The sequence below is a fragment of the Microtus oregoni genome, unplaced genomic scaffold (assembly GCF_018167655.1).
Source record: "Microtus oregoni isolate MIOR12 unplaced genomic scaffold, Mior012 000067F_000, whole genome shotgun sequence".
Lineage (NCBI taxonomy): Eukaryota > Metazoa > Chordata > Mammalia > Rodentia > Cricetidae > Microtus > Microtus oregoni.
In genome coordinates, this window is record NW_024543953.1 from 2,313,101 (window position 1) to 2,340,852 (window position 27,752).

Sequence of the window (27,752 nt, forward strand, 5' to 3'; positions counted from 1 at the left end):
ATCAATTACTCTCTTCTGTCAGTGGACTGTGATACCTTTGCTTGCAACCTCATGGACTAGGAGCTAAAACACCCTTTGCTTATGTGTGCTGTCAAAACTGAAAAAGAAACTAAGGGAGCTGGAGAGATGGTTCAGCAGTTAAGAACAATGACTGCTCTTCTAAAGGAGCTGGGTTCAATTCAAGCACCCACACGCAGCTAATAACAGTCTGTAACTGTGATTCGAAGGGATCCAACTCTTTGTTCTGGCCTCTGACAGCATCAGGCATGCACAAGGTGTACAGAGACACATGCAAGCAAAATATTCATACAAAGAAAATAAAAATAATTTCAAAAACCCAACTAAGAAACTAGGCTTCTTTCTAGCTTCATCATTTTTTACCTTTTTAAATAATGAACATCCATTACTCTTATAAGTAGGTGGAAAGACAATGACACCAAGAACCCCCCCCAAAAAAAAAACCCAAAGGAAAACAAGTATTTATTCAGTTCTCAAATGGAATTGTTTGTATGGTTAATACAAAAATGAAGGAAAAATTATCACACCAGAAAAGAGCAATTTATTTTATTATATTAAAAGGTAACACCCATAATATGACCACACAAAGTCAGACAACTAGAAATGCAAAGCTCAACTGTCACACAGAGAGAGTAATGGCTCATGTCACTAATATGCAAAGAATCAGAAGTCAAAGCAGGATACAACTTTCACCTATTATTTTGGACCACAGGCTTGCTTTCTCGATGCTATGGTTTTATGTATAGGCTTGTTGACTTTGTTTTCTAACTTTAGTATGCTATATCAGCAATAAAGGACAAAATAGAGCTGCTTTCGATGACTCGGCAGTGAGAGACCATCCAATGGTAATACTTTGAAACCCAACATTTTATTCACAAAGTTGATCATAGCATTATGTGTAATGCTAAAAATTTGTAAATAATCTAAATTTCCAATAACTGAAAGAAGGTTAAGAAAATTACAATAAAACTATACAATAAAACATATTACCAGCAATATAAAATATCTGAGAAAGTCACTAAAAAACTATACATAATATTTAGAGAAAACGTAAGAACAGAAATTGCATTATAAAGAACATAGAGGATCAAGAAATGGCAAACATTTATACACCCAAAAGAACAAGATATTACATGACAATCTCAGGATAAAGCACTCAGACATTTTCTTGTGTTTTATTACATTTCTGATTTCCAAATTTTCTATAATTAACACATAAAATTCATGATGATAAAAAGCGCCTTTTAAAAAGTGAAGTAAATAGAAGATTTTTTTTAAAAGCATTCAGTTTCCCCAAAATATAATCTAAAGAGTCCCAGAAGCCTCAGCCTCTAAGCAGTGGGGTAGGGGAGCCAGGCTATGAATAATGACCATGAAGTGGTTGGAGCAAAGAAGTGAGGGCACAAGCTAGAAGGGCCAGGGAGGCAGGGATTGGCAAGGAAATGTTAGCCAAGGAAAGGGGCATTGTGGAGCCAGGGAAGACTCTGACTGCTCAGCGGAGGTCTTTCTAGACCCTTAGTAGGCACTGACGGTGTTCTCAAAGGGCAGGGTCAAGAGGAATTTTTTAGGAAGACACATGGATTCCTTAAGGAACAGGGGAGGGAAAAGGGGGGAGGTAAACAATTTGGGAAGGAGAGTAAAAAGGAGAGAGGCAATGGTGATGAGAATGAAAGGAAGAGGCTGATGGCCACAGCAAACTCCCTACTCTATGCCTAAACAAAACATAGTTTGCTCATTGTGGGCAAATGCATGACAGTAGGAACCTGCTAATCAGTTGGAATCCAGGATAGTTCTGCCCAGTAGAATAGTCTGCTATGATGGAAAAACTCTATGTCTAGCTACTGAGCACTTGAATTATGATGTACCGGAAATCATTTAAAATGTTATTTCATGTCGATGAATTTAAATTTGAATAATCACAAATGTCTTGTAACTACTATGTGGATAGCACCACTGGGCTTATGATTTCATCAGAGGCAGAATTTGGAGGGGGCTGACACTAAAACTGTGATTCAGGAGATAAAATAAGAAAACTGAAATGTATATACTATGATCAAACAGAAACAATAAATGAATGTAAAATAAAAAAAAAACCTTTTATCAAAATCTATCCCTATAACTGTGGAGTAAGAGATGAAGCTAAGCAAGATAAAAACATGCTGTGAAGAACTTCTAAATTGTAAAAATGGCACTGAGTAAATACAATGAGAGCAATAAAGATGAAGAACAAGAAGAAACTGAAATAAACCATCTACAAAAGCCAGTTTCTAGATGAGAGGCAAATGTAGGGATCAGGAGAAACAAATGGGACCATCAATCCCCAAATACAAATTGCTGTTGCCAAGACAGTCACTTGATTGCTCAGGAAAATAACTGTGCTATCAGCTACCCCTCTACTGTAGGTCAACTCATAAAAACAATCTGTCTTTGAGATTTTACAGACTTAAAAATAATAACTTGGCTTTTGGGTTACAATTTAATATACAAGAATAATTAAATCTACTTAACTATTTGCTATATTTTGTTTTTAAAACATTTACTTTGAAAGACTGAGGCATTTTTAAGGAGAAAATTATTGAAATTACTCATTTAATACAAGACTAAAAGCACTGTATGTTGGAAAGCTGTTGATTAATGATAACTGAACAGTTTTCAGCACATTACAGAATTGACTTTTTTTTAAACAAGGGTAGGTAATGAAATAACCTTATCCCTATTACATACCTTCTTATTACTTCCATATTTAGGGAATATTCAGGGAATGCAGAAGTACATTCTGAAAATTACTTATACCCTAAAGTTTCCACAAGCCATAAGATAATGTACACTTCATAAGTTTATGTTTTCTTTACCAAAAAGTAGAAGTAGAATAGCTCCCGCCTCCAGGATAAGTGGGTATTTGCAATTCTCTAACTTGGAATAGGAATATGATTTTGAATGATTCAAATCATGGGTATAGTTACATTTTAAATGCTTTTCATTGTGAATAACAGACTTTTTAACAGATACCAAGTTCAAGAGTTATACTATTTACTAGCAAATTATTATTTGGGTCAGCAAGTACTGAAATAGTTAACTGAATTTTGTACCTTTATTCATACTTTACTAAGCACTACTTATTATTTAATGAAGAAACGCTGCATTAATAATCCCATGTGTATTTTATCTTTCATTTTGAAATCTGTAGTCTTATAAACAAAAGTTGATCATAGATCATATAGAAGTTGCTTCTAGAAATAGTACTTAATTTCATATTTGAGAAAGAACTAAATCCCATGTTAACATGTTTTGACTACACTGGGCTACCTAAGATAATATGGTCACTTTCTGAAATGCACTAAATTCAACAGTAAATTATTTCTTTAGTACAGTACTCTTCTTGGCTATCATGGATTACATATACAAAGGTATGATTACATTTTGTTAAGTTCACTTTTGTACTTACTTAAGTGATGAGTGCTTTTAAAATGGAAGCGCTTCAGCCTAGCCTAAATCCAATGATCATTTATAACTTAAGAAGAACTAAATGAAAAGATTTGTCTGCCACATAGTCCTAAGCCAAACTGATGATGCTGTTTTGATTGCTACCCACTAAGGTTATATCTAATACAATAGGTAGTAAAAGATAGCCACCTCTAATGCCACCTTTCATGAGACAGAAGGGGGCAAGAGGACACATATGCAGTCCTCCAAGGCTGGCAGAACTCAAGGCTTCAATGAGTGGGGAAGATCTCCATGTTGGGAGTCATTATATATATTGTGATCCTGCAGTGGGTCAGAATCCACAAAATAGAGTTCCCCTGCATGGATGTCAGAAAAATTAGCCAAAAATTCAGCAGGATTAAAGCCAACCCACACTGTATACCTATAGTCTATTGTACGTATAGAGTAGCCCATGATCTTTATATCTTTTAAGCTTGGCTTGTCAGAATTCCACTGAGGGGAATCTGCAGGCCGGGGGTACTGACTATAGGCAATTGACTCCCGGGGATTACCAAGAAAGTGTGGATCCTCTTCCAAGTCATGGAGCTGTAAATGCCTCTGGAGATTCTGGCCTTCTCTGCAGAGCTCAACATGAAAAGAAGGGATGGGGCACCAAGGAGGAACTTGTAGTCCGGCAAGTCCAGCAAGTGTGGGGAAGAGAGATACAAGTTCCACAAGGTCCGTGACGTGCCCACCTGAAACAGGAAGCAGCACAGCTTGTCTGGTACACCGCAGAGCCAACCACCTGGTACCCATTTCATTTTCATATACAACATCCAATTTTTAGAAAAAGAAGCTTAGAAATGCTGCCTCTACAGGACGTTTCCCTTCACTAACAGTAACAGTGAAGGTGTTTCCTGCCTGCTGGAAGCATTTTTAAACTACTTAAATTTTGGAGCCAAATAATTGATCCAGACAAGTTCAACCAATTACACCTCTACCCATGGTGTAAAAGTCTATTGAAGATTATTCATTTCTAAATATTTGTTTTTGATTCATATTTTGTTTTTATTATGGTAAAATACACAAAACTTGAGAGTTACAACCCAACCATTTTTTAGTCACAATACATGTATTCACATTGTGTCATCATCATTATCACTTCTGCAATTCATTTTATATCTGTCCCCACCACCTCAGCACTTAACTCTTTACTATCAACTGAGGACACTCATTCTACTTTCTAGAACTATGAATTTGACTACTAGACTACAAGAGATATCTCATGGGAATGGTCTCAGACCACATTTGATCCTTTGTGCCTGGTTTAATTCACTTAACATGAGTCCTCCAGGTTCATCTATTCTATAGGATACACTGGCATTTCCTTTCTCTTAAAGGATGAATAATATTCTACTGAATACATATATCACATTATGTATATCCACCATAGACTGAGAGCAGAAAACAACTACTGGAGAAGGAGACTCACCACAAGCCTACAGGCCATCTCTTAGAATTGCCAAGCTCCCTTGCAACTTATGTCGAGAACTCTAGGGCCATAGCTTTTATGAGTCATCAACCATGTTCATGTGGGCTATTCAGCAATGCAGCTGCTTCTGAGTCATCAGTGCTCCTGTGAGGATCCTCTCACCCATCTTCCTATTAGTAACCCCAATAAAACTCACTAATTCACCAAGTTAGGCTTTGGTGTAATTGTTACTTTGGTCTGTTGTGGGTTCCCTTTCCAGAGGTGAGGAGATGTGTATGCACATATGTGCTGCATCTCCCTAGAAAAAAAAACACCACTATGAAAGCAGAAGGCAACATGACCTAATGTATACATCATTGGAGAAAACAATCTAGCCAAGAGGAACTAGGACTGTGGGACGTTGCACAGAAAGAATGGTCTGGATACTTGTCAAGAGGAAGAAGAGATGAGGAAGCAAACCGGTCATGAAAGGCCTTGATAGCCATTGTAAAGAAATTTCCTCAGTGAGATGGGCACACAGGAGGGCTGGATTTTGGCGGTTCCGTTTTTGGTTTTAACTTTCACCTTTACAGTGGTAGGGATAAAAGTTGAGGCTCAGTCCATTCAGATAGGAACTCCACCACTGAGCTATATCCCTACCTCTGCTTTGAGTTTCAAAATTGTTACTTGAGAAGGAAACAGTCTAGGGCACAAGCAAGGAGACTTCAGAAACTTGCTACACCAGAAGGCTGGTGGCAGTGGAATTAATGAGAATGGGGCAGAGAAAGATTCTGAATGGAAAGGAGAATGCTTGCTGATGGACTGCATAGCACACATGGAATAAAGAAAAAAGATGGGTTGAAAAGACTCAGAATTTTCTTTTTTCATTACCTGGGATTCAAACCAGGTCCCTATGCATGCTAGGCAAATGTTCTACCATTGAGCTAGATCCTGGGCCTGAATTTTGATTTTTGAGTTGAGTTTTCAGTTAGTTACAGAGATTGGCCTTGAACTCAATCTGTATCTCAGGCAGGTTTTAAGCATGTGATCTCTTATACCTCAGCCTCTCAGTAGCCATGATTACAAATCTCTCTACAGGATTTTTTTGTTGGTTGGTTTGCAGGTTGTTGGTTTTTTTTTGGGGGGGGGGGGGTCGTGGCTGCAGGCTTTTTTTTTTTTGTTTGGGGGCCAACAAGTTTCAAAAAAAGTCCTATCAGATTTGTCCCAGCAATAAAGAATCAAGCTCATGCCATGAAACTCTATAACTTTTCTCTTGGTGTTGGGAAAGAAACATAGAGCATGAATCATACAAAATTAAAAATGCAAAAAGAAAATTGGATGATATAAGCAAACTCAGAAATCTAGAAAGGCCAGAATGATGATCTAAAACCATGATCAATTTACATAGCAATGAACATAAAGTGCAAGACATAGGTATTAAAGATGGAGCCCGGGGCCAGTCAGTCTAGAAAAGGGAACACCTGACTTAGTGTAGCTCACAGAAAAGCACTCTGAAAAGAGAAATGTCACTGGAAGTATGTAACTGGCACCTGAAAGTGTACCAGACAGGAAAGTCAGGCTATAACTCTCAAGAACCTACATCTGCCATTTCACACAGGTAGGAAGAGTGCCTGTTTTTCAAGGCTGTGAAGGCATAGTATGTAGAAATGAAAGAAAATGCCCTTTGCTGCTGGGAGTACAGAGCATATTAACCTGGTGTGTTTTAGTAGATCAATGAGCTCCAAAATGGAAAACACCTCTCAGTAAGCACTGGGTCCCCCAAAAAAGCATGCACACCAAACATTCCACTCATATGTTGGAGAGACTTTGTCTCAGCAGGCTACAAACACTTCCTCTAAGGTCTGACATGTTGCTATCACCTCCAAACAGCCCTCCCCACCTTGGGAATATCACTTGCTCCTTACCCTCTGTAATTTCTAAGGGCCCCGATATACAGTGACCATTCTTGTCAACTCTAGCTCTGCCATGCATTCTCAACCTAGTACATGGGAGATGCTTAAAAAAAATATATGAACACTAAACAATATTGAGAATGAATTCCAACACACCACAAAGTGGGACAGCTAGTGTCTGATGAAGTAATTCCCATCTAAACCAAAGGTGCTCTCACTGCAAGGCACTGTCATTTCTATATATATTATACCTGGATCCATCGACTCTGAGGTGGAATCAAAGGGGTCCTGGTAAGGAAAAAGCTTCTTGCCTGCTCCAGGAAGTGGGGTTGTCTTTCCAGGAACATAGAACATCAGTGGCACACGTGTAGTGATGTCAAAATTGCTGTATTTAGCCCATTCTCCGTGTTCACCTAGGGCCCACCCTGGGCCATAAAAAGCACACAATGAAAGAGAATTAGTGACAATATTATGGTTTGTTTACTTTAGATAACATTTCATTTCTCAATGTAAAAAGCAGAGAACACTAAAGCTGATATCTGAAGGAAATTCCTCTAGAATTATAAAAGCTAGTTCACATAAATGCTGCTTTATTAGAAGGCAGATATCTATCCACAAAGAAGAAACCTTCAAATGGGACAACCTTAAATTCTCAAACTATAGTATCTTTTTTTAAAAGTAACTAGAAATTCACACACACATTGAATTTTATCTGTTCAAAAGGCTCCAAATAAATGCACCTCTCCTGCCAAGCCAAGTACCTGTCCACACTTTAGTACCTATTGGGCACATATTCTACCACTCAGCTGTACTGAGCAGTTCTTCCTGGATGATAGGGTCCTAAAAGTTAATCACTCCACTACCTTGCCCTGTGTCCTAACTCTTGGCTATGACATGGGCTTCAAGTTCTTAATACTGAGGTTGAATGACTGAAGAGCAACAGAACTATGCACAAGATAAGAATACCTTGAATTTTTTAAAGACATATCATGTACATTCATATGTGAAAGAAATGGAAAAAAAAAGAAAAAATAATCCAAATTTTCAGTCCTGAGTAAGAAAAAGAAATCTTCAGCATTCATTTAAAGTGTCCACTCTAAAAGATAATGTCTCAACCTACTTATATATAAGCAAGCTTTAAAGACAAAAGTGAGTGACAATGATTGTATGTGAAGAATCTCATGTTATAAAAACAACCACAGACACTAAAAGCTTGAGTGAACTGAGGAAAGTGCAGGCATACACCTGTACTTTATCACAGTCAAATTTGGTGACTTTTGCCAAGGGAGGTTGCAGAGACTAGCCTTCAAATTCCCTTATTCATTCTTCAAACAATGCTGGAGCTACAAACAAGTGTCAGAACTATTAAGAGATTATGGTCAAGAGGAAAGAGTGCTTACTGCTCTTGCAGAGAGCTGGAGTTCAGTTCCCAGGACCTATGTCTGGTGAATCACGTCCAGCTGGTCTCCAAGGATACCCACACTCACATAGCAGATACTTATATAGACATACACACATAAATAAAGGTAAGATAAACTGGGGCTGCAGAGATGGCTCAGCAGTTCAGAGCACTGGCTGCTCTTCCAGAGGATCTGGCTTTGAGTCTTTGCAGTACCCACATAGAGGCTCACAAGCAACTGTCTAACCCAGTCTCTGGGGATTTGACTCTCTTCTGGCCATCTGAGGCACTGCACGTATGTGATGTGCAGACATACATGCAGTTTTGACACCCATATGCATTTAAAAATCAAATAATGATGATAAAATAACTCTCGAGAGAGAGGGGGAGAGAGGGGAGATTATGGTCTTAGAAACTCAGACTGATCTCCTTAGCAGTCTTCTACTCAGAAGGACATCACGTTATTGAGGATGTGCAAGGGCTCTGGCAATCTGTCCATCCTTCTGTCTGTAACACTGGAGACGTAAGACAGGAGTGTTCAAAAAGTCTGAAGGAGCTCAATAAGTTTTCCAGATTATCACCTCTGTGGACTGGGTGAGGGGAAGCCCTGCTCTCTCCAAGACAAAGCAGCCATGACCCAGTGCGTTTGTAGGGCACTAGCACAGTTGTTCCTGTGTAGCATGAAGCTAAAAGATTGCGGGTTAAGAGGCTTAGGGGACACAAAAGTGAGAAGTCCAGCAGTGGAACATCAGGAGTCAGCTCTGGGAAGTTTGACCGATGTGCATGCACAGAACTAGCAGGGAAATAAACTGAGCTCTCATTTGGCATTCAAAATATGGAGTACACAGGCCTTCAGCAACTCTAGAGGGCGCAGCACTTAGCCTAATCCACAACATTCAGCACAGAGTTGTTGTTATTAGTTCATAACTAAATAAATAAATATTCTTTTGCTAAGCTCCTTTCTAGGCTGCTATAACCAGGAACAAATATGTGAACAGATACAGAGATCAACAGACATTATGCAGAGTAAGAGACCCTGAAATACTCATCAGCCCTAAACGGGATGTCTCCATCAGTTCCCTCCCTTCAGGATTCGGGGAACCCTGTGGAAAAGGAGGCAGAAAGAGTGTAAGAGCCAGAGGGGATGGAGGACACCAGAACAAGGCCGTCTGAATCAACATGATAAAAGCTCATATGAACTCAGAGACTTGAGGCAGCATGCACAGGGCTTAAACAGGTCTGTACCAGGTCCTCGGAGTATATATAATGGCTTCCAGTTTAATGTTTTTATGGGATTCCTGACCCTCCTCCATCAGCAAACAAGTGGATCTGATTCTTGTGTATTCTCTTAGGCTCTTTTCCCACTGTTTTTCTTGTCCAACTCCAATGTGTTAGCTTTTAATTTATCTTATATTTTATTTTAATATCCCTTGGAATCAGATAGGAAGGGAGTGGGGAGGAACTGAGAGGAACAGAAGGAAGGGAAACTCTAATCAGGACGTACTGTGTGAGGAAAAAAATCTGTTTTCAATAAAGGAAAAGGAAAAAATAAAAGATAAAAATATGTAAGAAAGAAAGCACATATCCCAAGGATTTTCTTTAGACAAGAAGCAGAGAACCTCCACATAAACGTCCTCCAGATCTCTAGATTAGAAATGGGAACTAAAACAATTTCCTCCAAGAAAGAGATATTAAGGAAGGGAGAAGGAAGGACAGTTGGATGTATCATTGGAATGCATGTGACACAAAAGCAGAAGGAACCATATTAGTGGATGAAGGCAACCAGCTAGAAGAGGAGCAGAGGGTACAGGAGAGGGCAGCAGAGGGGAAGAATAACTTTAATAGAGAATAATGACATATATTTGATGATGCTGTAATGAAGCCCATAACTATATATATTAACTTTTTTAAAATGTGCATGAGGACTGGAGGGGTTGTTCAGCAGTTCACAGGAAGAGCATTTCCTGCTCTTCCAGAGGACCCAAGTTTAATTCCTAGCACCCATGTAAGGCAGTTCACAACTGTCTATGACTCCAGCAGCAGAGGCTCTGAAACCCTCTTCTGTCATCTCCTGTACCCTCTGCTCCTCTTCTAGCTGGTTGCCTTCATCTCATATATCCAAAATGGAGGGCCAAGAACAAGTAAATTGCTCTTAAAAGCTCCCCATGATCCTGAACTCAGAGCACTGCTGTTTTACACAACAGTATACCCCTGTGTATGTAGAAATTGCCCAACATGTGCTTCATAGGAAATTGTAGGGCCCTGGTCTCCCTTATTCCTGGGGTGCATTTGCGGGGACAGTTTATGATCAGCTAACTAAGCTTCCTGTGTGTTTCTATGCTCTCCCTGCCCCACCTGCAGGGCATTTACTCCATTGTTAATATGGTAATTTCCCACCTGCCTGGGCTGAGATCCTTGTGCAGCAGTTAGATACATAAGGATTTCCCCAAGTCTGAATAAACTGGCATTCAGCTGGTCTCCTTTTGAATGACCCTGGTCTCTCTGTGTGTTCTTTTCAATCTCCAGGCCCTCGCTCGACTCGCGTTAGGTACAGGGGCACGCGAACTGTACCGAGGGTGTAACACAAAATCGGGTGTTACAGGAAATTGAGATGTTCAATTCACCAGTGCACTGCAAAATGCTTACCATGATCAGAAGTGAAAGCAATAATTGTGTTGCTGGTCAGATGAAGATCATCCAAAGCACTCAAAAGATGCCCAACCTGAGTATCCAAATAGGACACAGAAGCAAAGTAGCTCTGACGGATTTTCCGCTGCAAATGAAAAGAATATTACAAGAGTAAAAGCAACTTTAAATGCCTTGGCATACAAAGAGTATGCCTGAACATCTCTCCCAATCCCAACCTCTCCATTGACTGATGATATTGTTAGCCTAAACCTAACATTCCTTTTCCTCCCTTCTGCAGCCATTTGCTTCAGAGGACAGACTAACAATCCGCAGGATCAAACTGACATGTCTGAAAACAAATCAGCTTCCACTTTAGGATACATGTCAAGACAAATGGATGGCATTAACTGTTCCTGTCTCTGGTCTGCATATTCTGGAGTCTCTAGAAATGACCACTGAAACAGAAAATGATCCCTTAATCCTTGCATTTCCAGAATTACCCATTCTCTAATGAGGAGGATGCCAAAGACACCACTCTTCTCCATTCAAGCCACCAGGTGACTTGAAACACTAGAAATCGATTGCCTCCCGGCCATGGACACCCAACAGTCCAAAATCAAGGTTTGGGGAGGGCCATTTCTGAATGTTCTAGAGCAGTGGTTCTCAACCTCCCTAACACTGCAACCCTTTAATACATACAGTTCCTCATGTTGTGGTGACTCCTCAACCATAAAATTATTTCATTGCTACTTCATAACTACAATTTTGTGCCATTATAAATTGTAATGTAAGTATCTATGTTTTCTGATGGTTTTAGGTCACCCCTGTGGAAGAGTCATTCGGCCCCGAAAGAGGTTAAGACCCACAAGTTGAGAACCACCTGTGTTTCTTGGCTTGCAACAGTCATTAAAATCTGTTTCCATAATCACATGGAGCTCTTCCTGCATATGTTTCTGTCTCTGTCCTCCCTACCTGTTCTCCTTATCAGGACAAAAGTCACATTGGGTTAGAGGCTTACCTGATCAGTATGAGTACATCTTAACTTAAAGCAGACTACATTCTAAGGTATAAAGAGTTAAAGAGTTCAATATAGCTTTCTGGGGGTGACACAAATTAACTTCTAATAATGACCCGGAGTAGGCCTCTCCTCTGCCCACACTCTTACCAAGCAAGAAATGGCAACTGATTAACTTCATGGACCAAGGTTTTAAGTGTAGCTCGTTTCTAACAAACTCTCAATGAGCAGAAGAATAATAAGGGGCAACCCAAGAGGAACTGCTGGAACTGCTAGCCAGCCTACACCCACAAGTAAAGGAGCCATAAACCTTTCCTGGACTGACTCCTGAATACTGTTCATGGGCCTTAAGGCAAATACTATTCTTCCTCCCAACTACGCCCCAAGCAGTAAGAAACAAAAGAACCATTTACCAAATCAGTCCCATTTTCTACTATCCTGAGGGCCTCTAACTCATGAGATGGACCTGTAAGATATCCTACTTGTCATTGCTAGGGTAATGGCAGTCATGAGACTTGTCCCTTCATCTGCTTGCTATGCTTATAGAAGGATTATGCTGAACCTCTACCTACATTTACTGTTTAGTAAATTAACTTTTCAGTCTGGAGCCTGGAGAACTTTAGGCAGACACCTCCTGCCTATGCTGGTCACAGAAAGAAGGCAATAAAGAAGCAAGTATAATGCTCAGACCTATTAAGCCACTAGCTAATAAGGATACAACTATAGATAAGTAAACATACACATTATGGGAAGGGCCAGGGTTGAGACAGGTGAATGACCCTTCAAGTTACTTGGTGTAGATAAATCAGGGTCACAGAAGGCTTCTAAAGCAACAGCATACAACAGAGTGGAGTCATGGAAGAACAGGGTTCATTTGGAGCTATATGATGACATAAAAGGCAGACAAAAACAGTAAGTTAGGGCCAGATGACATACAATTGGAATTTCTTCAAGAAAATGAAAGTCTCAGGCTGTAGGCCAAGAAGGTCTTTCAAGACATAGATGCAATGCAATATAGACTGCAGGTTAGCAAAAGTCCTGTGGCAACAGCAGTCAGATTCTAAGGGCTTTAGACAAAATAGTATCAGGCCATTGCTGGTCCCTAAGAAGAATTCAGAACACTTGCTAGAAGAAAATCAGAAAAGCATGGGGTGCATACCTGTAATCCCTGCACTTGGAAAGCTGAGGCAGAAGGATCACCATGCATTTTTGTTCAGCTAGGTTTACAGAGTGAGACCTTTCTTTAAAAATGGGGAAAAAAATAAAAAACAAAATATACTACATTGGTCCAGAAAAATGTGTTCAGAGAACAGGGCAGAACTGGAATTTGGGGAGATCAAGCAGGTGTGGAGACAGGTAAGAAGCATGGTGTCAGAGGAAGATGAGAAAGCCAAGGGTGACAAAATTTCACAGTCAGCAACAGCATGATTTGCTCCCATTTGATAGGAGATAGTACAAGAGGAAGGAGAAAAGGCAGAGTAGGGGTAGTGACCTAGCCACATGGAAAACAACAGAACCAGGTGATGCAGGATGGTCATCTATGTGTTACTTTCATTGGTCAATAAAGAAACTGCCTTGGCTTTTTGATAGGCCAGCCCTTAGGTGGGTTGAGTAGACAGAACAGAATTGTGGGAGAAAGAAAGCAGAGTCAGGCAGACGCCATGCTTCTCCTACCCAAGACAGACGTAGGTTAGAATCTTCCTGGTAAGCCACCACTTCGTGGTGGTACAGATTATTAGAAATGTGTTAATCAATATGTAAGAGTAAGCCAATAAGAGGCTAGAACTAGTGAGCCAGGCAGCATTCAAATGGAAAAAAAAAAGACTGGATGTTTGTGTTCCTGCTTGGGAATGGGAACAAAGTACTCTGAGACCATGCCTGCACTCCCCACCTGGACAGACAGTGGGATCAGTCTTAGGCAGTCGGGAGAGCATGGCAGATTTCTGCCACCATACACAGAGATGTTTCCAGGCTGTGCAGTGCTCTGCCTGGCAGATTTGGATGTAACTCAGATAAAAAGCTCATTCTCAGAGTTAAAGTGCTGAATATGGCTCCTACCTGGAGGCAAAAAAAAAGTCATGCAGTTTTAAAATGTCAGCTTTCTGGGCTGTGCTGACAGCGCGACCTCTGGCTCCTGCAGGAGACAGATCATTTGAATGGGGTTTTGTGAGTAAAATGCTTGCTTACTTACTTGATGACAATGTGGACTTGCTGTGTGCCTGAAACTGTGCACTGGCTCATGGGCACCAAATGGCTCTGAGGAAGGAGCAGCAGCTCCACCATGCTGAACTTTGCTGACCTCAGGCAGGAGCTATCGTAATTATCATAATAACTGGGCAGTTAAGGTTTAGAATGGGAAGGAAACAGGCCGTACCATATTATCTCTTCATGGTGCAACTTAAGTTTTTAAGAAGTGCTCCTGGACAGTAAAAAAGTTACAGGCAATGCAATAGGACAGATTCAGACATAAAAGACCTCTAAATGGGTCATAGTGTTAAACATACATAGGCTTGGGAGAGAGAAGAAAAAGAATATAGAGAATAAAGTTAATGCCTTAAAAAAAGGGGAAAAGTCTTTAAAGAGACAGAGTACAGATAGTTATAGATTAAAAGAAATAAAGAAAAATAAGCCACGTAAAAATGAAAAATTCACAGAGAGTTTAGATTCTGTATATTGTATTTTCTTTGAAGTTTTTGACGGTGAAGGAACTAAATACAGAGAGAAATTTCATTGTGTGAGCTGCCAAGCTGATCCAACACATATGTTCTAAAGGTATCATGACTTCCAAATTTGGGTCTAAGAACATGATGCTTTGGAAAGGGTCTTCTTTTGTTTTCACAGAAGATGAGACCCTGTGGATTGCTTCTATTCCAATATGGTATGATAGACCACGCCCTCCTGAAAGGTTGCTGTGAACACCCTCAAAAAATTACTTGACTCAACTACCAACTGAGATGAACATAGCACACAGGTTACACCATAAAAGATCTGATTAACAGCGCCCCCATACAGCAGGAAGCAGTTTGGAGAGAAATAACTGTGCCCATGTTCCCAAATATTGTTTATAAATGTTCTTTTACATTTAAAGGGGGATATGATATAGATATGAATAATTTACATTGGTATAATTTTGCTTTGTTGACATAAACTTAGGTCAATTTTGTTATATGTATATGTATTTCTGATCTTAATTAAGGTATTGTGATTGTGTAGTTCATTTAAAAATGTAATGTATAATTAGGAAATATAGGTTGTTAATGGATAATCATCAGTAATAGTCAAGCTTGTAGTCATGTTAGATTTTCTTGATATACAGAGATATATTTCAGCTAAATAGGCATTCTTCATATCTTTCAAAGACTACAGAATATGGCATTTAATGTTTTAATAACTTAGGACTTTTCAGGACAATGAGACACGTCTGCTCCTGGCAGCACCAATCTACTTAAGATGGGCATCAAATAGGCTCCTTATGGAGTTGGTTACCCATTTGAGCAAGAAACTGCTCTTGCCTGGACTGTTACATAAACTGGACACAAAAAACCTGCAGAGAGAGGACTGCTGAACTTGCCTAAAGGTGAGATGGTCTTTCGGGGTTCCTGCTACATGAAAGAGTCTGCCACACATTCTGCAGGACACAGAAAAAAGTGACTGAACTGTCTTTGAATTTTCCTGCTTCATGGAAATGTCTGCTGGATACTATGGGCCTGTAGGCCAAAGATGGATGCCCCAACGTTACAAAAGAACTTTGAGTGACTGTCCAGGCAGCAAGATGTCTCTGTGATTTCTAGAGTTTTGGAAGTTGCTTACTTCTTGTTTACTTAGGTAATATTATATCCTTCTGGAGTCTTTGATGGAGTTGAAGAATAGATAGTTATATTTTCCTTAGGTATGATAAAAGATAAAATAGATATAAATATTGTAACTAATTTTTGCTTGATAACTGTTTTGCTATATTTAATTTTGTTATGTTAAATTTAAAGCCTTCCTTTTTGTTTAAACAGAAAAAGAGGAAATGATGTAGGAGGGTCATCTGTCTATGTGTTACTTTCATTGGTTAATAAAAAAAACTGCCTTGGCTTTTTGATAGGGCAGATTTAGATAGGTGGAGGAGACAGAACAGAATTATGGGAGAAAGAAAGCAGAGTCAGGCAGACGCCATGCTTCTCCTACCCAAGGCGGACAGTGGTTAGAATCTTCCCAGTAAGCCACCACTTCATGGTGGTACACAGATTATTAGAAATGGGTTAATCAAGATGTGATGTAGGTGGGTCTTCTTTCTATGTGTTACTTTTATTGGTTAATTAATAAAGAAACTGCTTGGCCTGATAGGTCAGAACATAGGTGGGTGGAGTAGACAGAACAGAATGCTGGGAAGAAGGGAAGTGAGTCAGACACCATGATTCTCCGACCTGAGATGGACGCAGGTTAAGATCTTTCCCGGTAAGCCACCACCTCATGGTGCTACACAGATTACTAAATATGGGTTAAAGCAAGATGTGAGAATTAGCCAATAAGAGGCTGGAACTAATGGGCCAGGCAGTGTTTAAATGAATACAATTTGTGTGTTGTTATTTCGGGTATAAAGCTAGCTGTGTGGGAGCCGGGCGGGATGAAAAGCAGACCTGCTCGCTTCATCACTACAAAGATGTGAGAGTTAGCCAATAAGAGGCTAGAACTAATGGGCCAGGCAGTATTTAAATGAATACAGTTTCCGTGTAATTATTCCAGGGCTAAGCTAGACATGCAGGAGCCAGGCGGGATGAAAAGCAGGCCTGCTCACCTCATCACTACAACCAGGGTCTCCACAATCATCTGCCTGGGAGTTACTCACAAGAAGGAGGCGTGTGTGTCAGAAAGTCAGGATGGATGCTTAGGCTGCAGTAGTTCTTGGGTTAATCTAATAACAGGGCTCTGGGAAGAGAGGCCAAGGTGGGGGCTAAAAATGACAAGGAGCAGTACCTAAGTGGGAGATATAGGAGGACCCTGCTATGCATAGTGAAATAGAGGGGGACCTGGAAAAGCTGGAAGGAAGCAGAGGAGTCAAATCATCCCATATTAGATTGGTGAACAATGAGAAAGTAGCACTGAGCCCAGGGAAGGTGAAGACTTAGAAGAGAGTTTGCCAACAAGATCAGAGTTTGCCACAGTGAGAACTCTTAGTGATCCAGGAAGGCAAAAACCCACGCAGACCAAGAAGATCATGGATACAGCCAGAATAGATTACTCTTCATTGCCCTCAAACAATAGTTGAGGGAGCAGAGCAGCAAACAGGAAAGAGAAGAAAACAGGGCAGAGATGAGAGAAATGGTATTTCTGAAGATAGCAGGATGTGAGCAAAGAGGCTGCAGAAACATCAGTAGAAACAGACCTCACCAAACAAGCAGAGAGCTCACCTGGGCAGCTGAGAACCTCTGCTTAGTAGCAACAGAGGTTCTCCCCAGCAGCTCTCACAGCTGGACTGAGTACATCACAATCACCTGATATGCTTTCTCAGGAAATCTGGTTTCTTCAGCTCTAGGGCTGGAAATATAGTTCAGTAGCAGGGTACTTGCCTAGTGCATGTGAGGCCCTAGGTTCAATCACTAGTACTGCAAAAATTAAAAAAAAGAAAAAAAGAAAATGGAGGGAAAAGAGAGAAAAAGGATGCTCATAGCCTTTTATAGGTGGGCCAGAGCTCTGTACTTTTAGCAAGTCTGTCCAATAAGTCTGATACCATCAGTCCAAGGAACACATTCTGAAAATGCTGCCCTCTTCTATCCACTACCACCTGCTTTAGCATTCATGTCATAAAACTTCAGACAAAATATGGCTCCTTGTGTTGTTTTTACTTACAGGAGAGAGAAGCTGAGGGATGAGGAGGGATGAGTCAATATTAACAAATGAGTAACTTGGAGGCTGCCCTATATCTGTATCAGAGCAAAGAGATGCCAGACACCATAGCTGGCAGCACTAACCAGAGTATCCCACCTCCCTCTGTACCAAGGCTCAGTTCACTCAGTCAGCCCAAGAGTGGCAGCTTCCAATTTAGGCTTTCCCACAGAGGAAACAAAAGTACTAGCAAATGAAGGAGTCTGGGCTTCTACACAGCTTCTAACATCCTATAATTATTAAACTGTGGTTCACATTAATCCTCCATGGGCTAGGGAGGTTCACCCAAGCTACATCCCAAACCTGTGTCTGCTTATAGCAAGCCTGAATGCTACCTTCTTTAGAAGCTAAGGTAAGGAGACTTGGTCTACTTACCACTGCCCATGTAAATACCGACAGAAATCCACAAAGAAGGCTTTTGTTTGTTTTGGCTTTTTCAAACAGGAGCTTACTACTCAGCCTGGGCAGGCCTTGAACTCATTACTATGTAAACAGGTTGGCCTTGAACTCAAATGTGGCCTCACCATTGGTACTACACCATCAGTGCCTGACATATCTCTCCAAGTAAACCACTGGTACCTGAAAATCCACAGGAATTGGGCCATAGGGCACACTGATGTTTAAGGCTTGGACATCTTCCCGCTCCCTGATGTCCATCCAGGGGTTGTAGGCCACAGGTGGTAGGCCATCAGGGACCTGGGGATCAGGAGCCAGGGTGATGTTTTCCAAGGGATACAACTTCTGAAATTCCTAGGAAAAAAACATACAAAGCCACAATGTTGCTGCTCATTTGGCAAAAGCACAAGGTTGCACTTTCTGAAAGCCTATAATCCATTTACTTGGTGCTAATACTCCCCAGGAACTCACCCACCCTTATCTACTCTCTACCTTAAGCCACTCTCATATGGCTCAAACAGCAACAAAGTGTTGTTAAAACATGTTTTCTACAATGACAGCAGCAACTGTCCTCTCCTCTCATATACAGGTGCCCTCCTTCTCCTGTCCCTATCTTACTCCCAACATCCAAAGGCATGGTGAAGCACAATGGGCTCCCACAACCTCCCTCAGCTTCTGTGAGTCATGAGGAGAGCTCACAGGACTTGGCAGAAGGTCCCACTTACAGTGATCCTTTATTAGAGTGAAAAGATTTCACACCCAATCAGCAAAAAAAAAAAAAAAAATCAAAACCAAACATGTGGCTAACTCTGGAGGAAACCAATGACAAGCTTCAGAGTCCTTCCCACGGATTTCACATAGGAGGCTCTTATTGCCCCAGTTAGTTCAAAGACAATGCATATAAAATACTACCAATTAGTGAAGCTCATAAAAACTGCAGTACCCAGTTTTGACATGGGGTTGATCATGTAGGCACTCTGCCTGAACCAGAACAAAATTTCAATCTTTCATAAGGCAAGCAGTGATCCAGCATATACCATGTCTGCCAGAACCACTTAGGCACTCCCAAATCAAAGGTCCCAGTTGCCAGATAAGGGCCAGCCTAATAAGCAGACCTCTGAAAGGCTTGCAGCTAGGCAGCTTTGAGAATTCTTTTCTGCAAGGGAGCAGAAGAGACTGAGTGTCACAAGCTTCTTCCAAAGGGGCTGAGAGCTCCTGTGTGAGGGCAAGATCCTCAAGGCTCATCAAACAAGATGCCTACAACATCAAAGAGCATACTTCCAGGTATGTACTCTCATTTATAACCAAGTGACATTTTTTGTAAAGTTAAAAGGCTGGGCTGCTCAGTCCCAGGAAAAAGAAAACAGAGAATATCTAGAAAGGATTACTTAAAAGGACTATACATTCTAAATAATATAGAGAAACATAGGATTTGAAGTGCCAACAAGCAATTCTGTTTCCTGTTCCTACAGGGTCTGATATGAGAATCTTAGGGAGGAATTGACAATTGGGGAAGCTGGCTTCATGTTTCCTCATATTTTCTCCCAAAGACAATCCCTTTGGTGGCTTTATCTCACCTCTGCAGGACATCATTATACAATCCCATTCACATGATGAGCTCAAACAAAAGAAATCAAACCTCCAGCGGAAGAAAGCTAAGCATTTATTACATGATTCTTACAAGTTCTAAGACTACCATTATTGCAAGTACACCAGTAGCCATTGGGCATCCCAGTGGGTTATGACCACCTTTCAATACACAAATGCCTTTCTGATGAATAAGTAACACAGATAATAGTGACTGTGTTGGATCAGCCCTCAAGCAGCTCTTCACCTTAGGGTATCTGAAGGGGATGTGTGGCTTGTGATACCCAACTGCCAGGAAGAAAGGACTGGCTGATATTTTCATCTTTTCCAACAACCGAATGGCTTCCTCAGTGCTCTGTTTGTCAGGCAAGGTGCCCTCGGGCACATCTGCCACATCCACAGGACAAAGCAGGTTGGCATGGAGTTTTCCATCTTGTCCCCTACATGTCTTAACAAAATGCATAACATTGGTCTATTAAATTCAATAAATCGATTCTGATAGTCACACACTGAACAAATAACACATCACCAGCCCTCAAACTGTTAAGTCACTTAGAACAAACACAAACATTGGAAGCAAAACTGAACCAGAAGTGTTTGTCCTTTCTCCAGACAGGGGCAAAAAAACACATACCATTCAGTTTATTCCTGTGAATTCTGTCTCTAGGCCATAACTAATTAGAGAATATTCAAATAAACTATCGAAAACTATCTCAACATTTATGATCCTTAGCTCAATAGTTCAATCCAGAGTGAACATCAAGAATCCATTAAGTGAAATGATTAGATATAAGGTTAAGGTTTTAATTTATTACTTGTGTATGTGTACACATGTGTGTTTGTATATTTGCCAGTGCACATGGGGGGGGGGAGTACACAAGAAAAGTAGAGGTCAACCTCAGTTGTTCCTCAGAAGTGATTTACCTTGGTTTTTGAGACAGGGGTTCTCACTGAGATTTTAAGCTAGAGTAGCTGGGCAGCAGACTCCAGGGACCTGCTTGAGTCCCCAGAACTAGATTTCTGATGGGTGCTAGGAATTGAGTTCAGGTCCTCATGTTTCTAGAACAAGTACTTTACTGACTGAACTACGTCTTTGGCCCAACTTAAAGTTTTAGAATAAAAAACATCCCATAAGCCAGGTGTGGTGGCCTATGCCTCTTATTCCAGCACCATGAGAGAAGCTGAAGCAGGAAGATTCTGAGTCTGAGGCCAGCCTGGGTTTGAGCAAGTTCCAAACTAGCCTGCCTGAACCATTTAGTAAAATATTATAAAGAAAGAATTTCACAAAAAAATAATCATTGTGCCTATCAAACCAATTGTTAAATATCCTAATGCTTGTTTCTATAAGACATTACAACAAGCAAAAGCTACACACATCACAGCATAAAATGCAATATATTTAATAGTTTAAAAGAAAATGCAATATATTTAATAGACCATTTGCTAGGCAAGAAAACAGTGCTTCCTCGGCCCTTGGATAGACTTACCTTAGTGTTTTCATATTTCTCTGATGATGGATGATAAGGTGGAAAAGACCAGCTATACGGAGAATCATCACTGTGATTGGAAGAGATACCTTAAATTGGAGAAAAGAAAGTTGCTGAACAAAATGTGAAAGGTCCTTTAATACCCACTGCCAGATTAAAATTGAACAACTATACAAATAGCTTCCCCCCTCTTTGGGCCTTAGTTTCCTTACCTATAAAATCAAGAGCTCAAGCTAGATGATACATTTCCATTAAGATCAACTCTCCAGATCATCATTTTAGTACTGAACATCTAACTTCCTAATTCTTAAGCCTCAAAATGACAAGATCAGTCAGTCTGAATGGGCTGAGCTCCTGTCTCCTCCCACCATATAGTCCCCTCTCTGCCCATCCACATCCTGCAGTTCCCTGGAGCCCAAGTTAGAGACTCTTGCCCACCCTAAGGAAGCAACAACCACCTAAGAAGAAAGCAAAAGCACTGTCACCACCATGAGACAGATGAGCATAGAGAGGTTAAGAGAAGGCTCATGTCTTTCACAGTGCCAACCAATAGATGATAGAGCCAAGACTCAAACCCATGCCTTCAGCACCAAGACCAAGTACATAATTGTAAAGCATAACTGCAGCCCAAAGTTTAGTAGTTTACTGTGTACCAAGCAAAACAAATAGCATATGAAACCAAGAAAGAACTGCCACCTGCCAAGAGTGCAGAAGTGCCTTGGAAGTAAGAGTCTGTAAGACACAGAGAAGCTCATCCCTAAATCTAGTTAGTCATCAGGAAGGAGATCAACAAACAGGCCTTGTTTGATTTCCCTTCCTAAAGTATAATCTCCTCTGCTAGAAAATACTCACTTCCCTCCCAATGCCTGATGGAGGAAGGTCATTGGTTAAGTAATAAAAAGACTGCTTGGCCTCATAGGTTGAAACATAAGTGGGAGGAGTAAACAGAACAAAATGCTGGGAGGAAGAGGAAGTGAGCACAGACTCGACAGCTCTGCTCTCTGGAGCAGAGACACAATGCTCCCCTCTCCTGGACAAGCGATGAGGCTCCGACCCAGGATGGACGTAGGCTAGAATCTCCCTAGTAAGCCACCTTGTGGGATACAGCAGATTATTAGAAATGGGCTAGTCAAACAGTCAGAGTTTGCCCTGGCAGGATGGCCCAGAAAACCAGCATTTTAAAACAGCACAACTTTTTTCCTGTTACGGCTGAAAACGGAAAAGCATGCATTCAGCTTTTCGTCAACACCGTTTAAGTGTTTCGTGGCAGGACCTCTTAATGAGCTGCAGGGTTTTGCAGCTAAAAGCTGAGTCAGGAAGCCTCTCTTAAATGAGAGCGCTTACTTGCCTCTAGCAAGCAGAGTAGATCCGAGAAATTGTCGCTACCAAGAAAACATGCTTTACTCTTTCCCAAGCTTTCTCAGGCTTTCAGTGGATTCAGTTGTCCACACTTCTGGGCACCATTTTGTAGTAATAGGAGTGGTGGGGCTGCGTCCCAGCACCCTGGCCGCCTGCATGGCTAGCTTTATACCCGAAATAATTACACAGACACTGTATTCATTTAAACACTGCTTGGCCCATTTCTATCTAGCCTCTTCTAGGCTAACTCTCGCACCTGGACTAGCCCATTTCTAATAATCTGCTGTATCCCACAAGGTGGCTTACTAGGGAGATTCTAGCCTACGTCCATCCTGGGTCGGAGCCTCATCGCTTGTCCAGGAGAGGGGAGCATTGTGTCTCTGCTCCAGAGAGCAGAGCTGTCGAGTCTGTGCTCACTTCCTCTTCCTCCCAGCATTTTGTTCTGTTTACTCCTCCCACCTATGTTTTAACCTATGAGGCCAAGCAGTCTTTTTATTACTTAACCAATGACCTTCCTCCATCAGGCATTGGGAGGGAAGTGAGTATTTTCTAGCAGAGGAGATTATACTTTAGGAAGGGAAATCAAACAAGGCCTGTTTGTTGATCTCCTTCCTGATGACTAACTAGATTTAGGGATGAGCTTCTCTGTGTCTTACAGACTCTTACTTCCAAGGCACTTCTGCACTCTTGGCAGGTGGCAGTTCTTTCTTGGTTTCATATGCTATTTGTTTTGCTTGGTACACAGTAAACTACTAAACTTTGGGCTGCAGTTATGCTTTACAATTACGTACTTGGTCTTGGTGCTGAAGGCATGGGTTTGAGTCTCATCTAAGAGAGGCTTCCTGACTCAGCTTTTAGCTGCAAAACCCTGCAGCTCATTAAGAGGTCCTGCCATGAAACACTTAAATGGTGTTGATGAAAAGCTGAACGCATGTTTTTCAGTTTTCAGCCGTAGCAGGAAAAAAAACTGTGCCGTTTGAAAATGTCGGCTTTCTGGGCCATCCTGCCAGGGCAAACTCTGACTGTTTGAGGCAGGAGGGCCAACTACAGAGAGAGGACTTGTGTGTTGTCTGTGGACATAATGCTGCAACTTACTTGCTGGCAGGAACCTTGAAATACCATAGAGTTGTGGCAGTAAACATGGCTACAGCGAGTACCTCAGCCATGAGGCTGGAAAGCTAAGGAATGGACTGGATCTAGCTGGCAAAGCCAAGGCTTTAGTCCTACTGATATTGCTTGGTACATTAAAGACTCATGTGGTCAGAAAAAAGGAGATATACAGTAAAGAGAGATTCAAAGACAAAGAAAATTTCTAAATGATTTACTGTGTGTTAAAAATATATGCAGACTAAAGCTGAAGTTCTTAAAGTAAAAAACAAAAAAAAAAGGAAGAGAGTAGTTGGGTGTGGTAGTACACACCTTTAATCCCAACACTTGGGAGGCAGAGGGAGATTGACCTCTGTGACTTCAAGGTGTGGTAGCACACACCTTTAATCCCAGTGCCTAGAAGGCAGGGACAAACAGATCTCTGTGAGTTCAAGGTGTAGTGGCATACACCTTTAATCCCAATGCCTGGGAGGCAGAGACAGGCGGATCTCTGAGAGTTCAAGGACAGCCTGGTCTGCAGAGTTATTCCAGGTCAAAGATACAGAGAACCTGTCTCAAAAAGCAAAAAGTAAAAATAAATGAAATAGAGGTTAAAATAAAGCGCACAAAGATGGAAAATACACAGAGAATTTTGATACTGTATGCTATTATGCTCTCTTTGAATTATTTGAATGCTGAGGAAAGAGCAACAGCTGCTAAAAGATATTTATTTATAAATGCTGCTGAACTAATTCAACATAGTTATTTTGAAAATGCCTTGACTTTGAAAGTTGGATCTAAGGACATGATGCTTTGGAAAGGAGTTTCTTATTTTGTTTTCACAGAGGATGAGACCCTGTTCATTTCTTCTATTCCGATATGGTATGATGGACCACGCCCTCCTGAAGGGTTGCTGTGAACATCTTCAGAAAATTGCTTCGCTCAACTGCCAACTGAGATGAAACTAGCACACACGTTGTACCATGAAAGACCTAATTAACGACGCCCCCATTCAGCAGGAAGCAGTTTGGAGAGAAAAAACTGCGCCCATGTTCCCAAATATGGTTTATAAACATTCTTTAACATTTAAAGGGGGATATGATATAGATATGAATAATTTGTATTAGTATAGATTTTGCTTTATTGATAGAGATTTAAGGTCAATTTTGTTATATGTATATGCATATTTCTGCTATTAAGATATTGCGATTGTGTAGTTCATTAAAAATGTAATGTATAATTAAGAAATATAGGTTAATGGATAATCATCAGTAATAGTCAAGCTTGTAGTCATGTTAGTTAGATTTTCTAGATATATAGAGATATATTTCAGTTAGATCGGCATTCATATCTTTCAAAGAGTACGGAATATGCTATTTAATGTTTTAATAACTTAGGATTTTTCATGACAATGAGACATGTCTGCTCCTGGCGGCACCAATCTACTTCGAGAGGTAGATGGGCATCGAAGAAGATCCTTATGGAGTTGGATAGCCATTTGGGCAAGAAACTGCTCTTGCCTGGACTGTTGCATAAAATGAACACAGAGAACCCGCAGAGAGAGGACTGCTGAACTTGCCTAAAGGTGAGACGGTCTTTTGGGGTTCCTGACTCATGAAAGAGTCTGCAAGACATTCTGCAGGACACAGCAGAAAGTGACTGAACTGTTTTTGGAATTTCCTGCTTGATGAAAATGTCTTCTGGATACTATGGGCCTGAAGGCTGAAGATGGATGCCCCAAGGGTATAAAAGAACTTTGGGTGACTGTCCAGGCAGCGAGATGTCTCTGTCATTTCTAGAGTTTTGGATTTCTTGTTTGTTTAGGTAATATATTCTTCTGGAGTCTTTGATAAACTTGAAGAATGGTTAGTTATAGTTATAGTTTTCCATTGTTATGATAAAAGATAAGGTAGATATAAATATTGTAACTGTAATTCTTGCTTAACAACTGTTTTGTTATATGTAATTTTGCTATGTTAAAGCCTTTCCTTTTTGTTTAAACAGAAAAAGGGGAAATGATGGAGGAAGGTCATTGGTTAATAAAAAGACTGCTTGGCCTCATAGGTGGGAGGAGTAAACAGAACAAAATGCTGGGAGGAAGAGGAAGTGAGCACAGACTCGACAGCTCTGCTCTCTGGAGCAGAGACACAATGCTCTCCTCTCCTGGACACGTGATGAGGCTCCGACCCAGGATGGACGTAGGCTAGAATCTCCCTAGTGGGCTACAGCAGATTATTAGAAATGGGCTAGTCCAGGTGTGAGAATTAGCCTAGAAGAGGCTAGATAGAAATGGGCCAAGCAGTGTTTAAATGAATACAGTGTCTGTGTAATTATTTCGGGTATAAAGATAGCCGTGCAGGTGGCCAGGGTGCTGAGGACGCAGCCCCGCCACTCCTATTACTACAAATGCCCTTAAGCAAGTGTTCTAAGTACCAAACTAGCAAGTTCAACTGATATTCAGCTTTAGTCCACACAAAATGATTCCTGATACATTTATTTTCAAAACGGAGCAGGGCATAGTCTACCTGATGACTATTCTCATCCTGAACTGCCAGCTAGGTTTCAGAAGAAAGCTCCTGAGCCTAGCAGTTATAATCAATGTACAAAAGGCTCTTGGAGACACTCAAGCTGTCCCCTCTGGTGATAAGCATCATCATCTGAATGGATCTAGCACTTTGAAGACACTTTACACTCCCGGATGCCTACACTGACAAGCTCCCCTGGTTGGGCATCAAAATAACTACAGTCCCAGCTTCCCAAGTAAGGAATGAAAGTCAAAGTCAGCAGCATGGCTAAGTCGTGGCAGCACTGAGACCACAACCAGGTGCCCACATCCTTGATGCTATCTATTGCCCAGGTAGTCTATTCTGCTTCCAGAGATGCCCATGGCAGTGAAAAGCCAAAATAATGTGAATGCTGTCATTAAAAAGGGATTTGAGTGGAGTGTAATATAATGGGAAATATTTACTCGGGTTATAAAATTATAAACATGACATTGTAGTGGTATATTATTTGTATTTTGATAAATAAATCTTGCCTGAAGACCAGAGGCAAAGCTAAAGCCACTAGAGGTCAGACAATGATGACACATACCTTTAATCCCAGGATTTGGGAGGCAGAGTCAGACAGATCTCTGTGAGTTCAAGGCCACCCTGGGCTACACAAGATCAATGCAGAAATAAATCCAGGTGGTGGTGGCCTACACCTATAATCCCAGTACTAGGTGTTGCAATCTGCTGGCCTGGCCTGCAACCTGGGTACTCTGTCCCTTCAAGAGACAAGCCCTGCCCACTCCTAATCCCCCCTTCTCTATCTCTCTCTGTCCACCCTTCTTCTGAAGAGGCAGTCTCTGCCTCTCCCTCCCCTCTTTTTCCTGTCTTTCTCTGTCTCCCCTTCTCCTACCTCCATAACCTCTTACTTTTAAACCATTCCCAATACCCACTAAATAAACTCTTATACGTAAGCTTTCTCTGCTTGGTGTATCTGTCCATATCCCACCCACCAGGGCACCTGCTATGGGTCACCAGCCACAGCCCCTCGTGGGACCAGGACAGCCTAAGGTCACCCGCATCATGAATGATAACAGTAGGGAATCAGGCCTTTAATCTCAGCACTAGAGGGAAATGAGAGAAGAAAAAGAGGTTGTCAGCTTAGTTTGAGGTTGCCCAAGCCTTGGTAGAGGTAAGACTTCTCTAGTAGCTTGACTGCCTTTCTTTTCTGCTTTTCAGGTTGAACCTCAATTTCTGCCTCTGGGATTTTATTATTCATGCTACACAACATGAGTACAAATCAGAAAAATACTATGTCCAAAAAACAGGCAGGAGTACATCAAACACAGCTTTCCTCGGCGTGGTGCAATTACACCTTTATATTCTTTGCTTTCTTTCCATTCTTGAAATCAAGTGATCCTTCTGTCAGTGTTTTAAAGTGATGGCTATGCTTCATTTAGGAAGTGAACAACCAGTTTATCAGGCAGTATTCAAAGCCAGAACTTGACACCCAACTTCCTTCCTCTTTCTGACATGACTCACAGAGAAAGCATTACCTCCACCAAGCTGTAGCTCTTATGTGGACATCAAGTCCACACAGGCCCTCTAGA

At 41.1% G+C, this 27,752-nt stretch overlaps 1 protein-coding gene across 3 annotated transcripts in view; it reads right to left on the minus strand.

Moving 5' to 3' along the window:
• Positions 1 to 867: 867 nt before the first annotated feature.
• Positions 868 to 27,752, minus strand: part of Ids (iduronate 2-sulfatase) — a 49,939-nt gene continuing 23,054 nt past the window's right edge. For 2 of the 3 annotated variants that reach the window (XM_041640954.1, XM_041640955.1), the window contains exons 5-10: positions 21,209 to 21,297; positions 19,969 to 20,169; positions 18,318 to 18,488; positions 10,871 to 10,997; positions 7,077 to 7,250; positions 868 to 4,196 (exon numbers count right to left, since the gene is read on the minus strand). In XM_041640954.1, coding sequence (XP_041496888.1) covers positions 3,724 to 4,196; positions 7,077 to 7,250; positions 10,871 to 10,997; positions 18,318 to 18,488; positions 19,969 to 20,169; positions 21,209 to 21,297 — 1,235 coding nt within the window. In that variant the 3' untranslated portion in view covers positions 868 to 3,723. The remainder of the gene's footprint in view (positions 4,197 to 7,076; positions 7,251 to 10,870; positions 10,998 to 18,317; positions 18,489 to 19,968; positions 20,170 to 21,208; positions 21,298 to 27,752) is intronic. The other variant, XM_041640956.1, reaches the window with a different exon arrangement.